We start from the raw sequence: 24710 nt of genomic DNA on the forward strand, positions 1-24710 counted from the left end.
AGCAATTATATACGACATTTAAAATCCAATTGTCAATAGAGATGTTAGCTTTGAGATCAAAATAAGGAATGCATATTTAGAAATGATGCAATATTATTTCATTGGCTGTGAATGTGACATACATCATGCAGTTGCAGTGGACAATAAGAAATGAAAGGTTAAAAATGTACATATTTCAGAATACAATCCTGAAATGCAACATGGGATGGATTATGTTAAGAACTAGTTTATGAAAAAAACAACCAGCAGTTGAATTAATGTGTGTATAGGCACATCCCTGTTGGATGTGGTGCAGAACGTTAACCCAGAGATGGAGGAGGATCAACCTTGATCTGGGATGCATGTCATTAAATGAATCTCTCTCTGACACATCGACACATTATGTAGGTAAGATTTGTTCCTACATATCACCAAACATGGTGTCAAAAACGATAATGAAAGAGCTGTGTATCTAAACATTCTCCCATTATGAGTCAGTCCAGTCCATTGTAGAAGTGTGAAGTAATTTAATCTATTTATCCATTTGTCCCCCTCCACTTTGTGGTGATTGTCATTGCACATTCAACACTTCTGCATGGCGAGGGTCTTTTAGATGATCATTTTTGGTTGTCTCCTGAGAATCGCAAACTTATGCTTCTAAATGTCTGCTTTAACCTCTTGACATAACACACGTTTTTCAGCGCTGCCAGAGAAGGTGTGACTTGTTTAAAGGTAGGGTAGGTCATTCACTTCAGAAACACTTTTTGTTATATTCCATGGAATGCTCTTAACATCCCGATAGCAATGAATACATTAAATGCTTTGACAATATATATAAAAAAATTCATCTGTGGAAGCCGTGGCGCTGTAAAAAGCACGACCAATCATCTGCCCCGGCCCGGGTCAGATAACTGGATGGCCTACCTGCCTGTCAGCCTTCCATCTCGTGCACAAACTTATCTTGTGCCCTCATTGGTCATGTGCACGTTCGTGTGTGCTGGAGGAGGGGCTCTGTAAGGAAGTCTGAAGGAAGGGGCAGATTTTTTTAGGCTGCGTACTTTCAAATTCTAGCGCACTCGAGCTGGTTTCTCCATTCTTACCTACCCTACCTTTAAGTTGATAAAACTTCCTCTAACCTTCAGATGCCTTCAATAATGGAGCATGTGGTCCCCCTCTCTGCAGATGTTAAGGACAGTGTGCAGATACAGAGGTTTTATAGGTAAGGTTATACATATAAAAACGGATTCATTGACTTATTACCTGCCTCAATAGCATGACATAGGCTGTGAAATTGACGAGAACTAACAGTAGGCTGCTAAGCTAACATTTGTATGTGTTGGCTGTGTGTGGATTGTTGTGCTTTGCCACCTGAACTCTTTTGGTAAAATTCACGCAACTGGGTTGGTTTGTTAGGGATGATTGATAGCTGTCAATCAAAGTCAAACCCAGAATAAACAGCTATTTTATGACCCCCTAAATACCTATATTTAATACTTTGTCTGAAATATGTGATTGTGCGAAACGGCTAATGTATATCACTTGGTGCCATGTATGAATATCATTTTTTGTAATATGGTCAATGGATATATGATAATGTAGCAGTTGGTCTTTTAAATGTGTTAACAATATATGTTCTCCATGCTGCAATCACACCACGAAGGTGAGCTCTTCCTTGTATTTGGTTTGTAGTGTTTGTAGACCTATGGATATTTTAGGGTTATGGTAAGCAATGTTGGATATACTAGACAACCATGTAGAAATGAACCAAAGACCACATTTCTGAACTGGGGTTAAATCAACTGCGCCAAACTTTTTAGAAACTGAATACAACATCTGGCTGGCTAGTTATCAACATTTTACTTGTCTTGTTTATAAAATCATCTCCCACAGACACATTTTTAATTTGTAGATCAATTGTTGGAGTTGATTTTGTATTGATATGTGTTAGCATAATGATAACCTGCTTATAAATCAGTGAGAACAGTAGTTGGGCATTTGTTGAAATAAGTGGCAGCATCATCATTGCCAAGTGTCTACCTGTATATTGTATATAAGACCATACGCACTTTGAAGATTATAGTGGAAAGTGAACAGCGAGCTGGAAATGGGACGCACTTAGGTGGCGGGTGGAGGAGGTGAAGGTGATGAAGGAGAGGAGGAGGATGAGAAAACATTTTCTGTACCCAGCATTCTTACCTCTGATTGGTGTACCACCTGGTGAGGTTATTTGAATGCAAATAAGATTAGAAATAACCATTAGCATAAGGAGAAGAGAAAAGGTGAAACAGAGAAAGATGGCTGGAGGGCAAAGAGAGGAAACACAGCAGAATGCTATTCTCACCCTGGAACAAATATCCAATGATATGTAAGGTATTCTTTTATGTTCAATATGTCAACATGTTAGCTGAGATAGAGTAATACACTTCTGATAATATCCAAACAAAATAAATTACATAAATGACAACTGTGCAAAATGTATTCTTAGTGAAAACCATTTTCCTCTGTTCAAATGTCTTATTTTCCTCATAAGCTCTTGTTAAGCACCATTTATTTTCAATAATGTGTGAATTTAAACCCCAGCTACAACTGCAGTCTGTTATTTGTGCACCTGGTTATTTATTGCACAAGATGCTTATTTAAGTTATTCATCTGGCAATTGTGATCATAGTTCCCAACACCTGCCTTCTCCCCTGACATTACCTGTTGTCAACACTTTTCATCAAACATTTTTCCTGCATCCTGCCATAACAAGGCTGAGAGGAACTCAAGGGCTGGTTTTTGTAGCATAATGCCCCGAAATTAGCATACTCTAGAAGTCTTTTTTTAACAGTTGCATCATTTGGAGCAGTTCATCTTGTGCCAAAGTTTTCCCTGTTCACTATTAAGGGCGAAACAAACTCTAAACAATATTACAATTGCAATTTTAATTGCTTTTATTTGGATTCAAATCAAGCACACAACAGTGCTAAACAAGTTACGATTGTATGACACATAATAACTAGCAACAAAATACTATATTTTAGTTTTAGATCTTTAGAATTTTAGTTGTGATGCAGAATAAGTTATATCCATCTGGGTCAAATTATCCTTACAAAAGATAAACTTAAGGTAATTAAAGTTAACTACCAAACATTTAATTGCTTCAGAACCAACTCTATTGATTTGGGGTAATTACCTGGATCATTTACTGTAAGAAAGACATACTTTTTTCGTTTTTTTTCTCACAGAATAAACAATACTTAGATACAGTTGATTAATCGTTTAGTCCTAGTACTATTCATACACACAGTAGTAGCGTTTGTTCCTTTAACCTAGCAATATCCCTGGTGTAGGTGACCTTTGGTAACTGGCACCATTTGGGCATATCAGGTTATATGCAGCAAACAGTAGACAGAGGGACGGTTACTATGCAGATATCAGGGATCTGGATAATAAACCATGCCGCTCTTAAGGCCACACGAAAACAAAGAAGTTTCAGATAGGAGGTGACAGAAAAGGGGGGGGGGCCTGGAAGCTGTGTGGCCCCTGGGGTCTGATGAAGGGGTCATCAGCAGCTTTCAGAGGGCCGGGCAGGGCAGTACTGAGACCCGCCATGATGTCTGTCCTCGTCCTCCTCACAGCTAGAACAGGTTGACAGGTTCATGACGGGTTGTGGGGTTTCATTGTGAAAAATAATAGGATTTTATTATATTTTCACAATGTCTGGATTAGGATGGATATTTCTCTGCAGTAGAGTAAGGGATTAGATGTGTTTATATTTCCGGTTAGAACATCGTAGCAACTTTGCACATCAAAATATCCCATTTAGCCTTTTCCAAGCATGAATAATAAGCCTCATGGCTCAGGATGTAGAGCAAGTTGACCACTGATCCGTTGTTTGGTGGTTCAGAGGCTTCAGCTCTCTAAATGGCAAGACAATGGACCAAGAACTGCCATTGACAGTAGCCTGCTGCCACTGGTGTGTGACTGTGTGTGTGAATGGTTGCCAACAATTGTAAAGCACTTTGGATACAATATGATTAACCATGAAAATTTGATTGGCTGTTAAAGGGGACATCCATTGATCTTGTACACCACTATCAAGGACGACTTCAGCTTGTTCATATGTATACCATGCACAAGCAAATTACATTCTAACAGATATCAAAGCTCTGTGATAGACCATTCTAGGTTGTTCAGCACTTTGGATTGCTTGTTTTCAGAGGTACAGAGAGTTGCTGTTCTTTCCACCATTCTTTCTGTCCAGTGTGATTATAACGTACTGGAAAACGTCAATGCTCTAAAAAAACAGATTAACCGATCTCAATAACATCAGAGGGTCTTCCAGCTCTGGTTCCTCATTATGTTTAACCTAGTGACGACACTCACTATGAGCCATACATCCAGGGACTAACCCTAACCCTAACCCAACTAACATGGTTTGGCTAACATACACACATTTTCCCAATGTTAGAGGGTTCAAGGTGGAACTTTCCCTTTATCATTTAAAAAAAATATATATACAGCAAATACACTTAATACCGAGACATGCCAACCGAAGCAACTTTGGGTTAACCATCTAGCCCAAGGACAACTCAACATGTTTGATGGTTTAAACCCCTGCCCCTTGATTGGTAGATTATCATAAACGTCTTTCAACACAGTCACCCCATGTGTAGGACCTAATAATAGTGATTTAGCTTAATTTGATTGGAATTATTTGGCTAATAGAATATCCGAAAGACGAAAATCCCTTACTGAGGTCAACATTCTTTATCAAACGATTCAGAACAAATACATGTAAACTCAAGCAGTATTGAAGATTTAAGGTTAATATATATCTGCCTTTGCTCATTCTATTTTAACGGTTCTTCTCTGTCTCTTGCAAAGTTTCACACATTTCTGGTGTTGGAACACTTTCACTGGAGTCCCACTTTAATAGCCAATTCAGGCCATCTTTGACACACTTTTTCAACACAGCATCTAACAAAAATCTTTAAAACATGATAGTCTTCAGTGACTGGTGGTGTTGTATTGCATTGTTTGCGAACCTGTCTGCTGAATCAGGAACCTGATGTGTCTCTCCAGCATTGTTTACCACAACAGAGCTTTGTCTTTTTCGGGTTATCTTTTTCGGTTATCTTCTCCCTTCCGATCCCCTTGCCTTCAGATCCCGCTGGTCCAGCATCCAGAGAGTTGATCGCTGGTCTGGGTCACATCACTCCTTGACCGACAAGCTTTGGTTGTAATTACAGCAGACAGATGAGTTCTGGAGCACCAGAGAAAGCCTCACTGAAGCCAGTACCTTTTTTGTTCCTTTTCCAAAAGAGAGCAAAGGTCTTAAATTGAAAAAATGAAGCTATTATTGTTTCCTAATGGATCAAAGTCATTTAATCTGACTAACTAATTGAAGCGCAAATGTAATTACTTTTCTATATAATGAGTTCTATTGAAACAATACATTGGACAATTGTGGAGTGCTGACTTTGCACCCGGCTATATATTTCACTATTCTTGTGTGGCTGAGAAAAAAAGTCAGCCATCTTTGCTCTGGGCTGCCATGGGACTGCATGTGACGACAGGGCCTATGAAACAAATTGAAATAAATTGCCATGCTATTTGGCTAATAATACATGGCATTTTTTCCTTACCTAAAGCCCAGGCTCTGGAAAATCCTCAGAGTGGAAGCCAATGATATCCTAGAGTCTTTCAACCTTTCTCTTCCTGCCAGTGTCGAGATGAGAGCAGCCACCTGAGGGGCCCCGGGCCCTCAGTGATCTGCTTCTTACTCCCACTCCAAGGTCTGGCAAGAAATGTTGGCCCTGGACAGCAATTCCAATGTTGTCAAGGTGCTTGCGACTTTTGGCAAGAATTAAACATTTCTATTTTCTCACAGAAAGCGAGAGAACGAAAGGGCAGCTGACGGGGTTGTTCTGCCGCGAGCTGCTGGGAGCCGGCTCCGTGGAGAAAGATGCCCTATCTTCTCCTCTGGATCCTGGCCACCTCCTCACAAAGCTGCTTCACATGGCTGCCTCAGCTTTTACATTCATCATTGTCTGTCGAGTGTTAAACACTGTTGGCATGCCACGGTTCCCACACAGGTGCTGCTCGGGCAACTACAGCAATTCACGATCTTTTATTTCTAACATAAGCTAATAGTGTGCTTTCATCTAATCATTGTTATTTGGATGTCGATTGTGCACCTGTCAAGTGAGAGAGTATAGCGTATATAGCATACAACCATTCAGCTGAGGGTTTGATTTGAGCGTGATTTTGGAAATGTTCTCCGCTTTGTTCGTATTTTTCCAATAAATTCATACATAGAGGTCAGTAACCTTACTCATTAGTAACCTCATTTAACACCTGAATGTAAAGCACTGGTTCTGAGACTTGTGTGTGAACATGTAGAGATGAAGCTTTACCTGAACGCAGCTGTTTGATGCGCCCGTTGGTGCTGCTGATGTCCACGGGGAGGAAGTCTTTGAACCAGAAGATCTCGGGGTCAGGGTTCCCGCTGGCTGCACACAGCATCGTAGCAGTACGTGTTCTCTCTACCACCTTCAGCTGGGGGCCCATGTCTATGGTGGGGAACCCATGAGGGATCTGGTCTTCTGTGACAAAGACAGAGACAAAGAAACATTGGAATTCTGACAGCTGTGATAAGGTGGATGAAGCAAGCTAAGCCTTCAGTCAATCACCAGATGTTCTTCAGCCTCCAGCGCGTTGATATTTCCCTTTTCATCCCACAACCTTTAACTTGTGAGCTTTCCCCATGAAATTCATAGTAAAATACACTTCTAATGTAAATATTGCTGGGCCACAGCATGACTAATCCGTTCATGGAATGTCTAGTCATGGATCTGTGTGAACAAAAGCAAAGGGCGATGCAATTTCACCCCGAGTAGAATGCATTCTGAGGGTTTTAAAAAAATGTATTCCTTTACATTTACTTATTACCTGTTAAAAATAATAATTCAGTAACCTGATCTAAGTATCATAATATAAAAGTAATGTAACAGTGACTTTTGGATGCCAAAGCCAATACATTTTACAAATGCTGTTTAGATAACTACATGAATTAAACACAATATAGTATTTTTGTTTAATAAATCAGGTGTCCATCCACTGTCCACTTGTTCCTTTTTTAAATGCAGTCGGTGAACACCTGGAGAGCAGTCAGTCTGCTGGGATGATGGTGTACAAGTGCCCCCTTTTTTAATATTTTTTTTACCAACTTCCATGCTAAAATACGTTTTTTCATGTGTCGCCACGCCCCTGCTCCACATTATAAACAGCTCCATTGTCTCTGGCTCCGTCCCATCATTTTTTAAGCAGGCGGTTGTTCAGCCCCTCCTCGAAAAACCCAATCTAGATCCCTCCCTCCCGAAGAATTACAGGCCCATCTCAAAGTTCCCATTCATGTCAAAAGTTTTAGAAAAAGTCGTTGCTAACCAACTCAATACATTTCTGAATAACAATAACATCCTTGACAAATTCCAATCAGGTTTCAGAAAACACAACTCCACAAAATCAGCTCTCCTCAGGGTCTCCAATGACATCATTATGGCATCGGATGCAGGTGACTGCGTAGTTCTGGTGCTGTTGGACCTGAGTGCAGCGTTTGACACAGTGGACCACGCCATCATGCTAGATAGACTCAGGGAGTGGGCAGGCATCTCAGGGTCTGGCCTCCAGTGGTTTGCCTCGTACCTCAGTGGGAGAAGTTTCTCCGTGGCGGTGGGCCCGTTCTCATCACACAGCACTCCCCTATCCTGCGGCCTGCCCCAGGGTTCTGTTTTAGCCCCCCTTCTTTTTGCCCTGTACATGCTCCCTTTAGGCCCCTTAATTCATATAGTAAACACATCTCTTCACTCAGGTATTTTTCCAGAGGCCCTGAAAACTGCAGTCATTAAACCGCTCTTAAAAAAGAATAATCTAGATGCCTCAGTAATGAACAATTACAGGCCAATATCAAACCTGCCATTTCTAGGTAAAATCATTGAAAAAGTAGTATTTCAACAGTTGAGTAACTTCTTGCATTTAAATAACTGTTTGGATGTGTTCCAGTCAGGATTTCGTCCAAACCACAGCACTGAGACTGCTCTTGTAAAGGTCTTCAATGACATCCACACAGACAGTGGCAGAACTTCAGTGTTAGTATTATTAGATCTCAGTGCTGCATTTGACACTGTTGACCACAACATATTACTAGACCGACTAGAAAACTGGGTGGGACTTTCGGCAACAGTTCTAAATTGGTTTGAGTCCTACTTAAAGGACAGAAAAAACTTTATTTCTATAGGTAAATACACATCTGAGTTGACAAATATGACATGTGGGGTACCTCAAGGCTCCATCTTGGGGCCTCTTCTCTTTAACATCTACATGCTACCACTGGCTCAGATAATGAAAAACAACAAAATAAGTTACCATAGCTATGCGGATGACACACAAATTTACGTAACAATTTCACCAGGAGATTATGCTCCAATTCAAACACTGAGTAAGTGCATTGAACAAATCAATGACTGGATGTGTCAGAACTTTCTCCAATTAAACAAAGATAAAACTGAGGTAATGGTTTTTGGAGCCAAGGCAGAACGTATAAAAGTTAGCGCTGAGTTTCAGTCTGCAATGTTCAAAACAACAGATAAAGCCAGAAATCTAGGTGTAGTCATGGACTCTGACCTGAGTTTCAACAGTCACATTAAAACAGTTACTAAATCAGCCTACTATCACCTAAAGAACATATCTAGGATTAAAGGACTAATGTCACAGCAGGATTTGGAAAAACTTGTCCATGCTTTTATCTTCAGTAGACTCGACTACTGCAATGGTGTCTTTACAGGCCTCACTAAAAAATCTATTAGAAAGCTTCAGCTGATTCAGAACGCTGCTGCTCGAGTCCTCACTAACACTAAGAAAGTGGATCACATCACTCCTGTTCTGAAGTCCCTACACTGGCTTCCTGTGTGTCAAAGAATAGATTTCAAAATATTGTTGCTGGTTTATAAAGCTTTGAATGGTTTAGGCCCAAAATACATGTCTGACCTACTGCTAAATTATGAACCATCCAGAACCCTCAGGTCTTCAGGGACTGGTCAGCTTTCTGTCCCCAGAGTCAGAACTAAACATGGTAAAGCAGCATTCAGTTATTATGCTCCAAATATCTGGAACAAACTCCCAGAAACCTGCAGGTCCGCTGCAACTCTTACTACTTTTAAATCCAGGCTGAAGACTTTTCTTTTTGCCGCTGCTTTTAATTGAACTATTCACATCTTAAACTGCACTGTAACTTTTAACTTTTATCCATGTATTTTTTCTTTTAATGTTTATTTTATTATCTTTCCTTTTTAATGACTGATTTTAAATGCCATTTTTAAAATGTCTTCCATTTTTGTAAAGCACTTTGAATTACCTTGTGTTGAAAGGTGCTATATAAATAAACTTGCCTTGCCTTGCCTTGCCTTGCCTTGCCTTAATTAGCCAATTCAAGGGCGTCTCGTATCACTGTTACGCGGATGATATTCAGATATACTTCTCTTTCAAACCCGTCAAAACTGAGAATTTAAACACCCTGATTGCATGTCTGTCTGCAATTGAGGAGTGGATGTCAAGCAACTTCCTACAGCTCAATGAGTCAAAAACGGAAGTCTTGATCTAAGCGGCTGATAACATCGCCTCTAAGGTAGCAAGCCACCTGGGTTCATTTAGTGGTAACGGTAGGGCAAACATCAAAAACCTTGGTGTTACCTTCGATCAGGCTATGCTACTCGATAAACACATCAAACTCCTAACCCGGTAAACTCAGGGGGCTTTCTATCCAACGTAGAACTGGAGATGGCTATCCATGCCTTTATTTCATCCCGGCTTGATTATTGTAATGCTCTGTTCTCCTGCCTCAACAACACATCAATAAACCGGCTACAACAGGTCCAAAATGCTGCAGCCAGATTACTCACTCGGTCCAAAAAAACATGCCACATCACTCCGATCCTTTCCGCCCTGCACTGGCTCCCTGTCCATCTCAGAACCCAATTTAAGGTCCTAGTTTACACATATAGAGCTGTCCATGGCCAAGCCCCCGCCTACATTCACGACCTTATCCACCCTTACAGGACAACCCGGGCCCTGAGGTCCTCCGAGCAAGGCCTCTTAAGGGTGCCCCGAACCAGGTTACAAACTAAGGGGGACCGTGCCTTTGAGGCGGTGGCCCCAAGGTTTTGGAATGAACTCCCCCAGAAACTGAGAGCTTCTGTGTCAGTGGAGATTTTTAAGGGGCAGCTAAAGACTCACCTTTTCCGACAGGCTTTTGGGGCGTCGGAGGAGGTGAGTTTGTAGCTGTCCTACATTGGTGTTTTATCCTATCTTTTACATGCTGTGTTTTATGCCTTTTATTCTACATTTTATAGTTGTATTTTGTATTGTGTATTGTGTACTGTCTGTAAAGCACTTTGTACATCCGTGTTGAGAAGGGTGCTATATAAATAAAGTGTTACTTACTTACTTACTGAGAAACACTATTTGTTACAAATAGGGTATCAGAGGGCAGTGGATCGACATTAGGGCATATGCATATTCTGGTAGAATTAAGGTTACAAAGAAAAGGAGCCCCTTTAATGTTCCATAGAACAGTGCCAGTCTGTTCAGGTTCATTTAAATCAGAGCTGGAATGGGAGCACTTGGTGTTAATAACTCACTACATAAGATACCACATTTAAAGAGACTCTCTTAATGAACTTTGTATGATTCCTTTATAAAAAAAAATACCATTCATTCACACCTTACTGACTTACATTACCCACATTTTTCTTTTTGCAATTTAATTGATGGTTAGTAGAACAAGCAGTTACTTTAAGTGCTCTTTGGAGTTTCTCCTTGCCATTGTCCAGGTCTCGACAAAATAAATCCCACGAGCTATATTACTTTAAACTAAAGTCTTAAAGGTAATATTAGATCCAAAATAAATTATTAAGGAGATGCTTAGTAATCCTTTTGCTGCAAGAACTTAACCCGTATCCTGGGGAATCCCATAACCTGAACTCGACCTTAGGGCTATTGGGTTCTTACTTGTGTGTCAACTAAATGTTCAATCCTGTCTTCTAGAAGAAGTGTTTAAACCAAAGCCTGACTTCTCTTTTATTTTACTCTAAATTAAACTAAAAATGAACAACAGGATTGAATAGGACTTGAAACTACAGAGTTAGAAAATTATGTCTTCAGGAAAAGGGTTAAGGGCAAATAAGTCAAGTGTGAAGGTGGGTTATTTTTTCATAAACTTCTATCAACTGGACTTATTTTTGCAACCACTGAAGTTGGCCTGCTATAAGCGCCTACTGTAACTATGTCAAAGTTACAGACTACTAACTGATCAAGATTAAATCATCATCTGTCAATCTACCTTCTAATTTACTCAGTGTGTTTTTTAAAGATTCATTGCTTTTAAAAGAATGTATCTCTTCAAATGTTAGAATATGTTGGTGAGAGTAGACTTTCCTAACTAACAGAGACCACTTTTAGGCATTTAGGCATTCCTGGAAAGATCCTCACACAGTATTCACCCACAACTGTAACCTCTGTTGACAGACATCCATCACTCAACTGACTCACGGTTCCATTTCATCAAATGTATCATTCCACACTTACTCAAATGAACGCAAATGATATGCGCCTCATCCCTGGGAATCAGAAATGGATTTGCATTTGTTTGAAATGATGACTGAAAGAAACCTGGTGAAACACTATAACCTCTATCTTGTCTCAGATGACATGGTCCCAAGTAATAACTACAGAGAACTGAGACGTTGACATGCTCCATGACAATAGACCAGCGCTGGTTACCTATGTAGGATTTTGAAGTTGTCCAAAGACACCTGATATCCACCCATGAGTTCTGTGAGTTTAGTCATTCCAAGCCACAAGCTTGAGAGGAGAGGAATTACCATAACTTTTAAATGAGACTTCAGAACTTAATCCTTTTTTAATCAAAGCGAAAAACAATTCAATATGGTTTAAGGTTTGTCAGGAAACAATACAGAAACACAAGGAGAGCTTTCATTGTGATGCATTTGGCTGTAAGACAAAGAGAGTTTTCATGCTGGTGCACTGACATGTCCACTCCTGTCAGTCATTCTGTTCCTTTTATCACCTCTCTAGGAGAAGAGACGGTAACACAGACCTCTTCTTGTCTCTTCAGGCCATGAACCCATAACCACATGCGTCACTACTTCAAGCTACAGTTTAGAAATCCAAGGTTTCTTTTAAAGGTCACCTATTAGGCAAAATCCACTTTTTCATGTATTTTCTACATAAACCTGTGTCCCCTCTGTGTAAAGAGATTCTGAAAGTTTCAGGAAAAAAAGATTCCCTCTCTTTTTCTCCTGATCCATTTATATAAAAACCTGTCTGTAAATGAGCTGATCAGATTTTGGCCACTTTATGATGTCATAACGATTTTCTTGGCTTGTGTAACCATTAGCCAATCACCAACCAAGGTACCCCCCCCCCCCCCCACCTTATCACCTGAATCTCCTCCTAGAGCACCATTGTGTTCTTTCTAACCAAATATCTCTCCGAGGGGCGTGGGGAGTGGCTCCTTATTTTCATCTAAAGTAACAGACAGAGAATCAGCACTTTGGAAACAGGGCTGAAACAGAGAGGATTATGGGTAATGCTGCAATGATCTGTTTGGTGTTTGGAGCCAAACACTTCAGAGACATGTTTTGTATATAACTGAGACCTATAATATATTGATGAAAAACAGTATAATAGGAGACCTTAATGAACATATATTCATTAAAAACCACATTATAGAACTGACTGATATAAAACTTCTATATGACAGTCAATAACTTAGCTTCGGCCAAACAGCCTTTCTAACACCTCCTCAGACAACCTCTAATACTGTGCTCACTTTTCATTGACTGATGAGAAATCACTTCATCTAGTTAAGGAAGTGGATTTTCTTCACAGTCAAATAGAAAGTATTTTGCCCTTATAGACTTCTCATATCAAATACCTGGAGAGTTTATTGAGAGGCTCCATTATTAGGTGAACTTCATATTCAATTTAAAGTTTGAATTGAGTCAACTGTAAATGGAATGGATCCAGAGTTGGGTCCCAAGGCTGTGTCAAGTAATAGGCTTCGCTGACAGCTGAGTCAGAACAGCTTCAATGTTAGTACTGCAATGATGCTAATATACTGCTACTGGACGTCAGATTTAAGATATTAACATCCTCCAACTTGCCTAATGGGGTTACAGATTGATTCTGACAGTTGGGTTCCTGGTTTGGTATTAAAACACTTGGGAACACTGTTCTCACCTGGGCAGTAATCCCTGTCTAGACTTCAAGTCTAAGCTTCCTGCAGCCTCATACAAAACTTAAATAAAAGGAACCATCCCACACACAGCAAACATCAGCTCTTACATATCAATGTTATTATTTGTTTACTTTTATTTAGACTTAAAGCAATTGGTGTTGAGTTTTGAGTTATTTACTTATAGCATAATTACCATATAGCCATAATAAGCAAAAACTTGGCAATAAAACCCAGGTTGACACATTTCTGAGTTCCCCTTTAATATATAATATGTATAGCATGATAGAAGATAGAAGGCCTTTTAAACCACAGTTACCCAGTTCATTATTTAGCCAGTTTTTTTGCAAGTAAGCTTAAAGCTGCCTCTTTACAATTTTGAAACCACAGCATTCTGGGAATTAAAAATAGCAGAATGAGCTCAGTGGTTCAAGCTGGCGGCCCAATATCTCCAAAAATCAAAACAATTATGGAAGTATTGCAAACTTTCTTTTGGATTTGTTATGCATTATGGCTTTGAACCAAAAAGAGAACTGGGAAAAATGTGCTATGACTCTTGAAAAAATGTTCTGGCAAAGGTATTTTTGGTAGGCAAGGGAATCCGTGTATCTACCGTCCATTTGTTTTTCTTTATTAAACAAATAAACGGAAGAGCATCTGAGAGGCCTTTTTGCTTTTTGCTTTTTACCTTACTAAATGGTCTAATGGTCATTGGAGCGAGGGGCGGGGCGAAACTCACGGAAGTGATTTCAAAACAAAAGCACTCGTGTGCTTGGAACTGTGATAATATTATAAACAAGGTGAATTTAGCGATCACAACGAAAACGGCCCAGACACATACAGTATTGAGCCCAGAACATGAAAGTTATTACGGGCTATAAATATAATAAGCCTATGTCTAAAATGGACAACATTGTTAGGAGATATAAACTATGCAGCGATTCTGCACTGCGGTCAACTCAGCCGTCTCTCGAGTTTGTCATTATTTGTTCTGCCATTAGTTCTTCTTGAGATTGACACTGTTGGACTCAGTACGAGTGAAACTACTCCCACAAGTACTATGAAGTACTTTTACTGTGTACTTTTTGAGTAATCCTCTGTCAATGTCCCCTCCTGAGTACAAGAATGCATGTTTCTTTGCTATTTTGAATAAGCGTTAAAACACCTTTCTTCCTGAGACTGATATTGTTGGACAGAGTATTTTAAGAGGATGGTTGACATGATATCAGCAATACTTCCAGTCAGTACTCCAGCAGCAGCATTTTACACCTTGGAAAGTCTTTAGAGACTGGCCTGGATAGCTGGTCTATCCTTCAGCAAAGTGACACACTCTGTCACTCTTGTTGGCCTCTTATGACAATGCTGTCTTTTAAATAGGACTATTTCTCTGCTCCTAGTTCATTCCTCTCAGATTCTTCCATCAGTCCCAGTCATTGCATGTCAGTCAATAGAGCTTCGAAAAATGTGTCCAGTTCAACAAAATGTTTTTTTGTGAGTGAAGGCCAGAGCTAAATTATAGATTGTTTGGTTGTGTAATTACAAGGTGAGAGAAAATAAATCCACATCCTCCTACTAAACTTATTTTATTTACTTGTCCATGTTATACTTATATACTTACTTGTATTAGAACAAGTATTTCCCCAGCCTCAAGGAAATACAATAAAATAAATGGATTCATAATTTAAAAAAATTGATAAAATGTATACATTAATAATGTTGTGTGCAAACATTTCAAATTTAAATAGAAAAGGAAAAAAAGTTTACTTTTGAAATGATTTCTCACAAAAACCTTTCTAAATGATACTAAATTATAAAAAAAGGTTTAGTCTATATACGTTTTTCTGCCTGAAATAGTTGAAACTCAACGTAAACTATATCAAACACCACATCCATGGCAATTAACCCATTTTTGCCCGCTATTTAAATTGACTTTGATTGAAGTTAATAACAATATTGATATTATATAGATATATAGCATATCATTGATGCAGTCTTTCTGAACACTTTTAAAATAAAATACTGCAAATGAAGAATATTTTTGAATGTTCTGCACAGACACCTTAACTTGAATTTGAAAACACGTGGCAACTTTATTAATACAGCAGATGAAAAGATTTGTGGAAGGATACATTCTTCATGGGCTTCAATGGCTCTCTAGATAAAGGGCGTTTTATGGTTGCTTGTATTTTCCTCAGATAGTGGATTGTTTAAATAACTAGTGACATTTGAATAAATATTGCAAAAAAGGGCTCCAAAAAAGGCATATATATATATCCTGGCCGGCTTAGCCAGTGTGTATTTTTTCAAGCACCACAAGATTCATAGTTTATAAAGTACAATTATGTGCCATTGATTGTGTCATTTCTCCAAACACATACAGTCAAAATGCCTGTTTTGAAGCCTTAAAATGGTGCAGGAAAAGGACTTTACAGTTAAGAGAAGAGAAAAAAGGAAAGAAAATTGTTATAATTATGTCTGTCAATTATGTAACATAAATGACAGACATAATATGAGGTCCTTGGCACTCAGACTTTAGAGGGGTCATTTTGTGATCATGGGGCATCACCCTTGTATACAGCATCAGGACAATAACATATGGAGTCAGACACTGGAAGTGTGCTGGAGGCGTTGACTGGGACTGATGGAAGGATGAGGCTGATGAGACTGAAGAATCTGCGAGGAACGAACTAGCGGCTGAGAAATAATCATATATTAAAAGACAGCAGCATCATAAGAGGGCAACCATGTGACAGAGTGTGTCACTTTGCTGAAGGATAGTTGTGACCAGCTATCCAGGCCAGACTCTAAAGACTTTCCAAGGTGTGAAAATGCTGCTGCCGGAGTACTGACTGGAAGTAGTGCTGATATCATGTCTACCATCCTCTTAAAATACTCTGTCCAACAATATCAGTCTCAGGAAGAAATGTTTTTTAATGCTTATTAAAAGAAAAACATGCATTCTTGTACTCAGGAGGGGACATTGACAGAGGATTACTGGAAAAGTACACAGTAAGTACTTCATAGTACTTGTGGGGGTAGTTTCAGTAGTACTGAGTCCAACAGGATCAATCTCACGAAGAACTAATGGCAACAAATTATTCCCTCATCAAACTTAGCAGAAGTGGCTTGATTTTGTTCTCAGCAGGGGACTTTGACAGAGTATTTCTAAAAAAATACACAGTAAAAGTACTTCAATGTATTGTTAGTAGTAGGCTAACTAATACAAAGTCAAACAGTATCAATTTCATTAAAGGAGAGGTGTCATGCTTTTCCGGTTATTACCCGTCCCCTTGTGTGTTATGAAGGTTTTTATGCATGTAAACGGTCTGCAGAGTCAAAACCCTCAAAGTACACCCTGTAGCGAGTACAACTCTAACACAGAAAATACATCCCCAAAACGCCTCGTTGGAGATACGTCATTGTCCATTTGATTCTTCCGGGACGGCATGATGTCAACCTGTACCCGGAACGAAATGGACCAATCCGTGGAGCCGTTACGTTACGTCCGCGGAGACGTTACGTTAAGCCCCCGCTGATTGGTCCAAATTGACCAATCCACGGACTTCCTCACACACACATCTGTGTGCAGGGAGCAGGCAGCTCAGCTGATTTCTCCTCCCTGGCTGCAGGCTGATAACAGACAGTTGGATCGCGGTGAAATTCTCTCTGCAGACCCATTCTCTCAGCGTTTATCAACCTTTTTCTTACTCAATATCAAGCCACACTTATTGTTTTTACTTCAGCTGTGAGTTTGGCTGTGTTTCGCTATGTATCCTAAACAAGGAAACAACACCTCCACGGAGCTCAGCGCGATTCACAACGTCCCGACCAATCAGAGCACACTGTGCTCACAGGGAGGGTGGGGGCTGGAGCTATTGGAGCTACAACGAGCCGTTAAAGGCAGAGAGTGAAATTCAGTGAATACACGTAGTTTACAGAGATGCTGTATGAGAAACCAATGTGAGTTTGGAAAAATGCACAGTATAAATCTATTTTAGTATACCTCAACAATGGAATTATGATCAGTGGAAATGGCCATGACACCTCTCCTTTAAGAACTAATGGTAAAATTGTATTTTTATCACTCATCAAAGATAGCAGAAAAACATGCATTATGTACTATGGAGGGGACTCTGACAGAGGATTACTCACAAAGTACACAGTAAAAGTACTTCATTTTATCCCTGGTAGAAGTCAAACTAGTACCGAGTCCAAGAGAGTCAGTTGTATAGGGTTATAGGTAAAGAATATTTGTATCACTCATTGAATATAGCAAGGAAAAAAATGAAGAGCTGCTGATTTGAAAAAACAAACGCGAGAGACGGCTGAGTGACCGCAGTGCAGAATCGCTGTAGTTTAAATCTCCTAACAATGTTGTCCATTTTAGACATAGGCTTATTATATTTACAGCCCTTAATAACATTAGTTTTCTGGGCTCAAAATGTATCTGGGCTGTTTTCGTTGTGATCGCTAAATTCCCCTTGTTTATAATATCATCACAGTTCCAAGCAAACGAGTGCTTTTGTTTTGAAATCACTTCTGTGAGTTTCGCCCCGCCCCTCGCTCCAATGACCATTACGGGCCGTCTCCACGGCAGCGTTAAAAAAATCTTGGAGGTGGGCGTATCTGAAGCTTGGGGATTTTTTTGCGATCAACCAATCACATGAATCTCCCGCCCGCGACATACGAAGCCAAAAAGCCCGAAGTAAACTGGATATAAACTCCCCAAAACAGGCGAAAACCTACCACTGTCTCTGCCACCTCCCTCCATGCCTGGCTCCTCTGGTTTATATCCCGGTAGGTCTGGTCATAAAGCACCGGGTGATTGATTCGCTACCGCTAATTTCTCCTCCATTTTTTGGAATATGAGGAAATGATCTGCGGTATGTCTCTCCCAGCATACACGCCGTTTGATTGGCTAGAGCTTGAACTGTCAGATTTGCGTACACGGGATTTGATTGGCTGACGCTTCCTCCTCAGCTTCAAAAGTTGAACATTGTTCAACTTTGGATCTTGAAAATCCTGAGAATCTCCGCTCGCCTGCCCACAATGCATTTCGGCGAAAGCGAAAAAAAGTGACATCACCCCATTCAAAGTGAATGGGCAGAAGCGTTTCAAGATTTTTTAACGCTGCCGTGGAGACGGCCCGTTAGACCATTTAGTAAGGTAAAAAGCAAGAAGGCCTCTCAGACGCTCTTCCGTTTACTTGTTTAATAAAGAAAAACAAATGGACGGTAGATACACGGATTCAAGGGGCCTCAGATGAATGCAGTTTGCATAATTACTTTACATTTCTTGCCAGGTAGAGCCAAGAAAGTAGAATTCCCCGATGAAGGTTTGCAGCCTGTGGATCAGACAGGCCTCTCTGCAGCCTGAGGATCACTTACACCGAGTGTAATGGCTTTATGTATCTTACTTTATGATTACAACACATACAATGTGTTAGAGCGCATGGGATAGATCCAATATAAGCATGATTGTTACATATTGATGTAATTATGTTACAGAAGTAAACTAAGGAGTGTATTGGAGGCGTTTCAAGCTAGTAGGGAGTGTGTGGGAGAGAAACTCCCTCTGGCATGATCTTTTGTTTTTTGGGGAAATCCCCCATCAGCATAATAGGGCCTCTTTAAATGACATTAATTTTATATTTTGCTGTAGCTTTTATCCAAAATGACTCACAAAGAAACTCTACCCTATTGAGTATGCCAACAGGAGCCATTTGGGGTCCAGTATCTTGCCCAAGGACACGTTCACAGGTGGAGCACAGGAGCAAACCACTAAACCTCTGATTGGTAGACCAACATTTGTCATACAAACACTAACCCTGTCACAGTTTGACCAAAGCTGCTTGAGAACAACAACAGGTTGAGAATCAGTGGATCAATGTGGACCTTGACCGCCATTAGAATCAAACCAACAACTCAGCTGACTGTTGGCAGGCCGATGATGCTTTCAATGGCAAACGCCAGTGTGGTTTAGGAAGACAGAGGTTGACACTTTGAACAAAAGGCAACACATCTCTCTGAGACTTATTATTATTTTTAAAAGATAGCCCTTCCCCATCTCTATCCATCATTTTAATAAAGCAGATGCCAGGCAGAGAAGCCTCTCTGGAGGAGTTGTATACTCTTAATAAGATATTTCTAACAAACAGCAAAGGAGCATCTTAGGGTGAGCAAAGAGAAGGGCAGGACGAAGCAGAGTTCTTGGAAGGGCAACTGGAAAACCCAGTGGAGACACCAATTAAAAGCAACAAGCAGCATATTTCGTTGGTAAATGCAAGTGATCCTTTGGAAATGTAGAGTTATTCTTCTGCTGCATTAATTGCAGTCTGCTCTGAATAAAATGCATGAAAATGCCAAGAGCCAACATGTTTGAAGTATAATCAATAAAATATGCACTGTTTACTGAGTAGGTTATTGATACATAATTCACAAAATCAGTCCATCAATCCACCCATTCAACTGACTGACCAACAGACCAACCTATAGCAACATCCACAAGAGAACAAGACCCTGATGTAAGAGTGTTATGGCGCATTTCCACCACACGGTCGGCCTCGGCCACGCTCGTTACTGCTTGGCCGCGTTGGGCCTTAACAGGGGGGGCTCACTTCATGCTGCGCTTCCATTACAGTTTAGGAACTGGGGTAGTTACTATAGTAACGCAGTGTAGGCGGAGCCGTGACGTCATCTTCAATGAGAACCCCAGAAAAACACCCCATTGTTAGCTGTTAGCACTCAGAGCTCACAGCTCCTTATATATGTTCAGAAACTCGACAAAAGTTAAACAAGTACACACCACAGACTGCCTGTGTCATGGTGAATACAGTCGCTGCTTTATTTATGTCTGTATAGGCCGTTGTTGTGAGTGTGGACGGTCGGAGCATATACTGCGTTAGCTTAGCCAATCTCCATCTAGAAAACACGCATTTTAAAAGGTTTTTCGCCTGCCGTCTGTCTGCAAACTTGCCAAAGCATTAATTCATGGTTTTTACTAACCGGTATCAGTATGTTGTTACTTCGGCATCATTTTGAAACGTGTATTACAATTAAATCACGGTCAAATATGTCCATCTTGTTGTAGTTGTAGCCCCCTTGCCAGCGATCCTCTCTCTAGTTTAGCATACTCAGCCCGACTCAGCCCTGTTTGTTGGCCCCGATAGAACCACAATTTTGTCGGGCCAGAAAAGAGGTGAAAAAGTGGCCCCGGGCCAGGCCGGGCCGTAACTAGGCCTAGTGGAAGCGCAACCAAAAACGGGCACAGCACGACACGGCACGCTTAAACCGCGCTCCGCGCCGTGGTGGAAATGCGCCATTAGTCTTTCTGGGAACTTAAGCCCTGAGCCTGTTTTTCAGGCCTCAGGCTCGAAAAGGACATTCCCAGAACAAATGACTATAACTTCACTTCTAAAAGGGGTAAATTAATAATCTTTTTTCTCAAAGTAATGATAAACCTGTGAGTTGGATGTAGAAAAGTCAGAATCAATATAGATTTATTTTTATTTTAAAGTAAATTCAGATTGAACATAGTAAAAACATTTAAATGATAGTGTCAGTCCAAAAATAAAACATTACTTATAGTGAAAACCACCCTTGAATGATGGGATCGGAGACTAAAAGCTTTAGGTTTTTTAGCTTTAATAAGTACCCTGTATCAAGATTGATGCAAAACAAGTGACATTTGACCTTTTTAGAGATTTAGCACATAAAAAACACTTCTGGGGTCATTTGGGTGGATTTTCCATAATTCTGGCCCCCCCGCGGTCGATTTTGATGATTGACACCTCTTTAACCGTTAGAGCCAATAGAATCGAGGGTAAATTCCTAAAATCCATCTAAACATTACCCATTGGTGAATGAGTGATGCACAGCCAGAATGCCCCGGAACCAGAAGCTGGGTTGTAGCTCTCATAGCTCTCATAGCAGCTTGATATGAAAACTCCGTTATTAACAAAAATGGAATGATGGATTATCAGAAATCATTTCAAAGTGACACAGACACATTGGATTAACCTATGGATTAACCTTCAGCAGCGTTTTTATCATTTTAATGCCATTGAACACAACTTTTGATCAGAACAACAGCATAGGTAAGAATTTCTCCCGTGTTTCCTCCGTGAAGCTACGTGGTGTGATGTCTGTTTTTGCTTGATTTGATAAGTAATAAGGGTATTTTACCTTGAGTTCTGTGCTAATTGCGTTAGCATTTTTTCACTCAGGGCTAATTCAGAGCCTTTGTTAGTACCCGTTTGTTTCGTTTAGCTAAACATGGTTAATATTGTCTGATAGCTGAGTTTCTTCCCGTTAAGTGAGTATGACACATTCATAGTTTATTAAACGTTAAGAAGCCCTCAGACACTGTTTCTTGCAAGATGTTGCGTTTTGCCCCCGCTCGCGGGGCCGTGGGGTTTAACTGGTTAAAATGCTTTGCACATTTGAAGGTGATCTTGCAATAAGACTTTGACATTTGTCTTGATCTGTTGGCCTGAGATGGAAGATCAGAATGGTTTTAAAAAGTAAAAAGATTGATTCTCTGGTGATCATCAATATCAACAGCAAATCACATGAGTCACTAGAACATGTTCTGGATACCAACATAGATTATATATATGGCTGGCTCTATTGGTATGATGTACTGCACTCTTCTAAACATTTTTAATGTATTTTTAAGACATGAGTGGTAAAAATAGGAGAAGTAAAAGTCTTGTTTTTCAAAAAAAGCCTTGCCAGATGACTGACCTCCCCTTTTATCAAGAAAACAATAACACATTTGCATTTCTCATTTATCTGTGCAGGTCGTTGCTATTTAGTATATGCACAAACGTGTACACAAATACTTATAATTAAACATCCAAGCGGGAAACCCCTCCACATAAACATTTCCTAATAAGCTGTTAATGGGAGCTTTTTGAAGGCGAGCCTTTGAAGACACATCCCCTCACAGGCATGTGGAGTTCATTCACAGGCCACAGCATTACACTCAACAGCTTTAGCACCTCTGCGTTATTCCCCATCAAATGTTTGCATTTTTTATTGTGGTAATCCCCACAAACACTCCCTCTACACACACATACATACAGTACAAAAGTGCATGAGTCATTATGTGATGCACTCATAAGTACCGGTTATATTGGTGAAGCATGGATCAATACAATTATCATTAGGGCATTGAGTACTAACATTTTGTGCGAAAACAGGAAGTGTGTCGCCCTATTTGAAGCTAAGTGGAAAGTAACTCTGAATGGTAGATTGAAAGGCCGGCGGTCATAGAGAGGTTAATGACTCACTTTAATTTATATATGTGGCTTAAGGCATACACATTAGTAGTTTAGCACTCGATTGTTCACAAGAAAAATTGAAATGTTCTTCAATGAATAAAATAAAGTTGGTCTAGTCCATGACAATTGTATGTAATGTGTAAATGGATTTGGTTTGGTCTCAAATAAAAAGGATTAGAACGAAATATCCAGTCAGCTTCCACTTGCACATAAAAGCCTTTTCTTGAGAGTATTATGTATGTCTTTCCATGACCCAAGACACACCATAAAGACAAACACAACTAAACACAACAGTATTAAGATTACATTATCCGATTAATACATCCAAATATAAATCTGAGAGGCTGAGAGAGAAAAAAACGTTTTCCACCAGAGTATAATTCCCTATGTTTGCTAGAACTATGTTTCCCATGGGGGTCATTAGAGTGTCATTGAGTCCTCTGATGCCGCTGCAGGTTGCTTCCTGGCAGATGGCCTTCACAGTATGAGGAGAAAGTCAAAGAAAGTATCCTCGAGTTAGAGAGGCATCACTGAATACAGACTCAAATCCTCTGTGGAGCTCTGACGGAGTACTCACAGTAGTCCAAGTATGGGATCTAGGCAGCAGGAGGGCCAATAAGTAAATAAACATTTATTCTCACCCAGGACTGAAATCTGATGGTTTAATTGCTTCTTTATCAGCCTGCAACAGTCACGCGTTGTATGTTTTGAACGGGTGTGTATGTGTGATCGTCATTGTACCTCCCTGTGCTTCTATGTACTGTAGGGTATACTCACCAGTGTGAGCCTGAGAGCCTCGAAGCAGTGTTGGGCCTGTTGTGTGGAGATAAACATTGGAGGCAGATGGTAGATAGTTGGGTCTGAAATCTCTTTATTGCAGAAGCAGCATTGACGTATACTAAATATGCCCTTTTACAACAACATACAATTGATAAGGTTGTGCTGGGTCTTGGGAACGGAATAAGCGTGTGTTGCATGTGCACAGATCTGTCTTTTTAACAGTGTTGACATTTGCTGGTAAAAATAAAACTTCAAACTACTCTCCAAGGTAGTGGTGGAATGTAGTGAAGTACATGTATTCAAGTACTGTGCTTCATTAAAATGTTGAGGTACTGGCAGTTTACAGAGCAACTTGCAGGTTAGAGACCCCAGTGAATAAATGTGTAGGAAAATGATGTATACTAGATTTTCAAATAAATATACATAAATATACACTACAGTGACATCTGGCGTCGTTTTTCGACATTTTTACTTCCGCATAAAAAAAGACCACCGGCGTGTGACGTCACATCGGTCTAACGTATTAATAAACATGGATCACAATGCTAGTTTTGACACAGAAGAGGTTGAAAATGTATATTCGTATGCATATGACGGACCACAACCTTATAATTATGAGCCTGCTAGGCGGCCAAGAGACCAGGAGCAGCCAAGGATTAGAAGAAATAACGGCCATCGGAGAGAAATGGAGCTGTGGTGTGAGGAGAATCAGTGGAGAACAGGGCAGCTGTCTTGAGTGACCGGCGTTCGCTACAGTTAGCTAACGTCGGTCACATCACAACATTGTAAAGTTAGCTATCATAAATCAGGCTATAACTAAAGTAGTATTGATAATATAGTAACATTACTGGCAGGACTGTTGATACTGATCCATAACAGAAACTAATGCGCAAGTATCAGCCGTATCTCGCGTTACCTAATGCAACTCCACACTACGTCTTTTACGGTGCTGTGTACCGGAGGGGAGAGAGAGAGGAGCGAAGGGGGGGAGAGAGAGAGGAGCGAAGGGGGGAGAGAGAGAAGAACGAATGGGGGAGAGAGAGAGAGCAGCGAAGGGGGGGAGAGAGATGTAATACGGTTTCCTGATAAACGTTTTGTTTGATAGGCCTCAGCTGTGGAGAGTATGTGCTGCAGGGAGGTGGATGCACCCAGGAACGAAAGCTAGCTCCGGTCCTTTTCCTGTTAGGGAAACTGTGGACTCGATGTCCTGACAGGACAGGTTGCACAAACTCCAGCTCACCATGATTTAAAATGGTGAAATGCAATGTAAAATTACAGAAAAAATACCAGCTCACTAAATCACAACCGCTCAAACCAACTACAAACTACTACAGCGGATTGGGCAGAGAAGGAGTCCGAGAAAGTTGCTCC

At 40.3% G+C, this 24710-nt stretch overlaps 1 protein-coding gene across 7 annotated transcripts in view; it reads right to left on the bottom strand.

Annotated features, from left to right (window-relative positions):
* ptprfa (protein tyrosine phosphatase receptor type Fa) overlaps positions 1-24710 on the bottom strand; it is a 234625-nt gene that overhangs the window by 110167 nt on the left and 99748 nt on the right. For 6 of the 7 annotated variants that reach the window (XM_034147181.1, XM_034147182.1, XM_034147184.1 and 3 more), the window contains exon 5: positions 6381-6569. In XM_034147181.1, the coding sequence (XP_034003072.1) occupies positions 6381-6569 (189 nt within the window). Of the gene's footprint in view, positions 1-2175; positions 2194-6380; positions 6570-24710 lie in introns of all 7 variants that reach the window. The other variant, XM_034147179.1, reaches the window with a different exon arrangement.

Source organism: Trematomus bernacchii, unplaced genomic scaffold (genome assembly GCF_902827165.1).
Source record: "Trematomus bernacchii unplaced genomic scaffold, fTreBer1.1, whole genome shotgun sequence".
Taxonomy (NCBI): domain Eukaryota; kingdom Metazoa; phylum Chordata; class Actinopteri; order Perciformes; family Nototheniidae; genus Trematomus; species Trematomus bernacchii.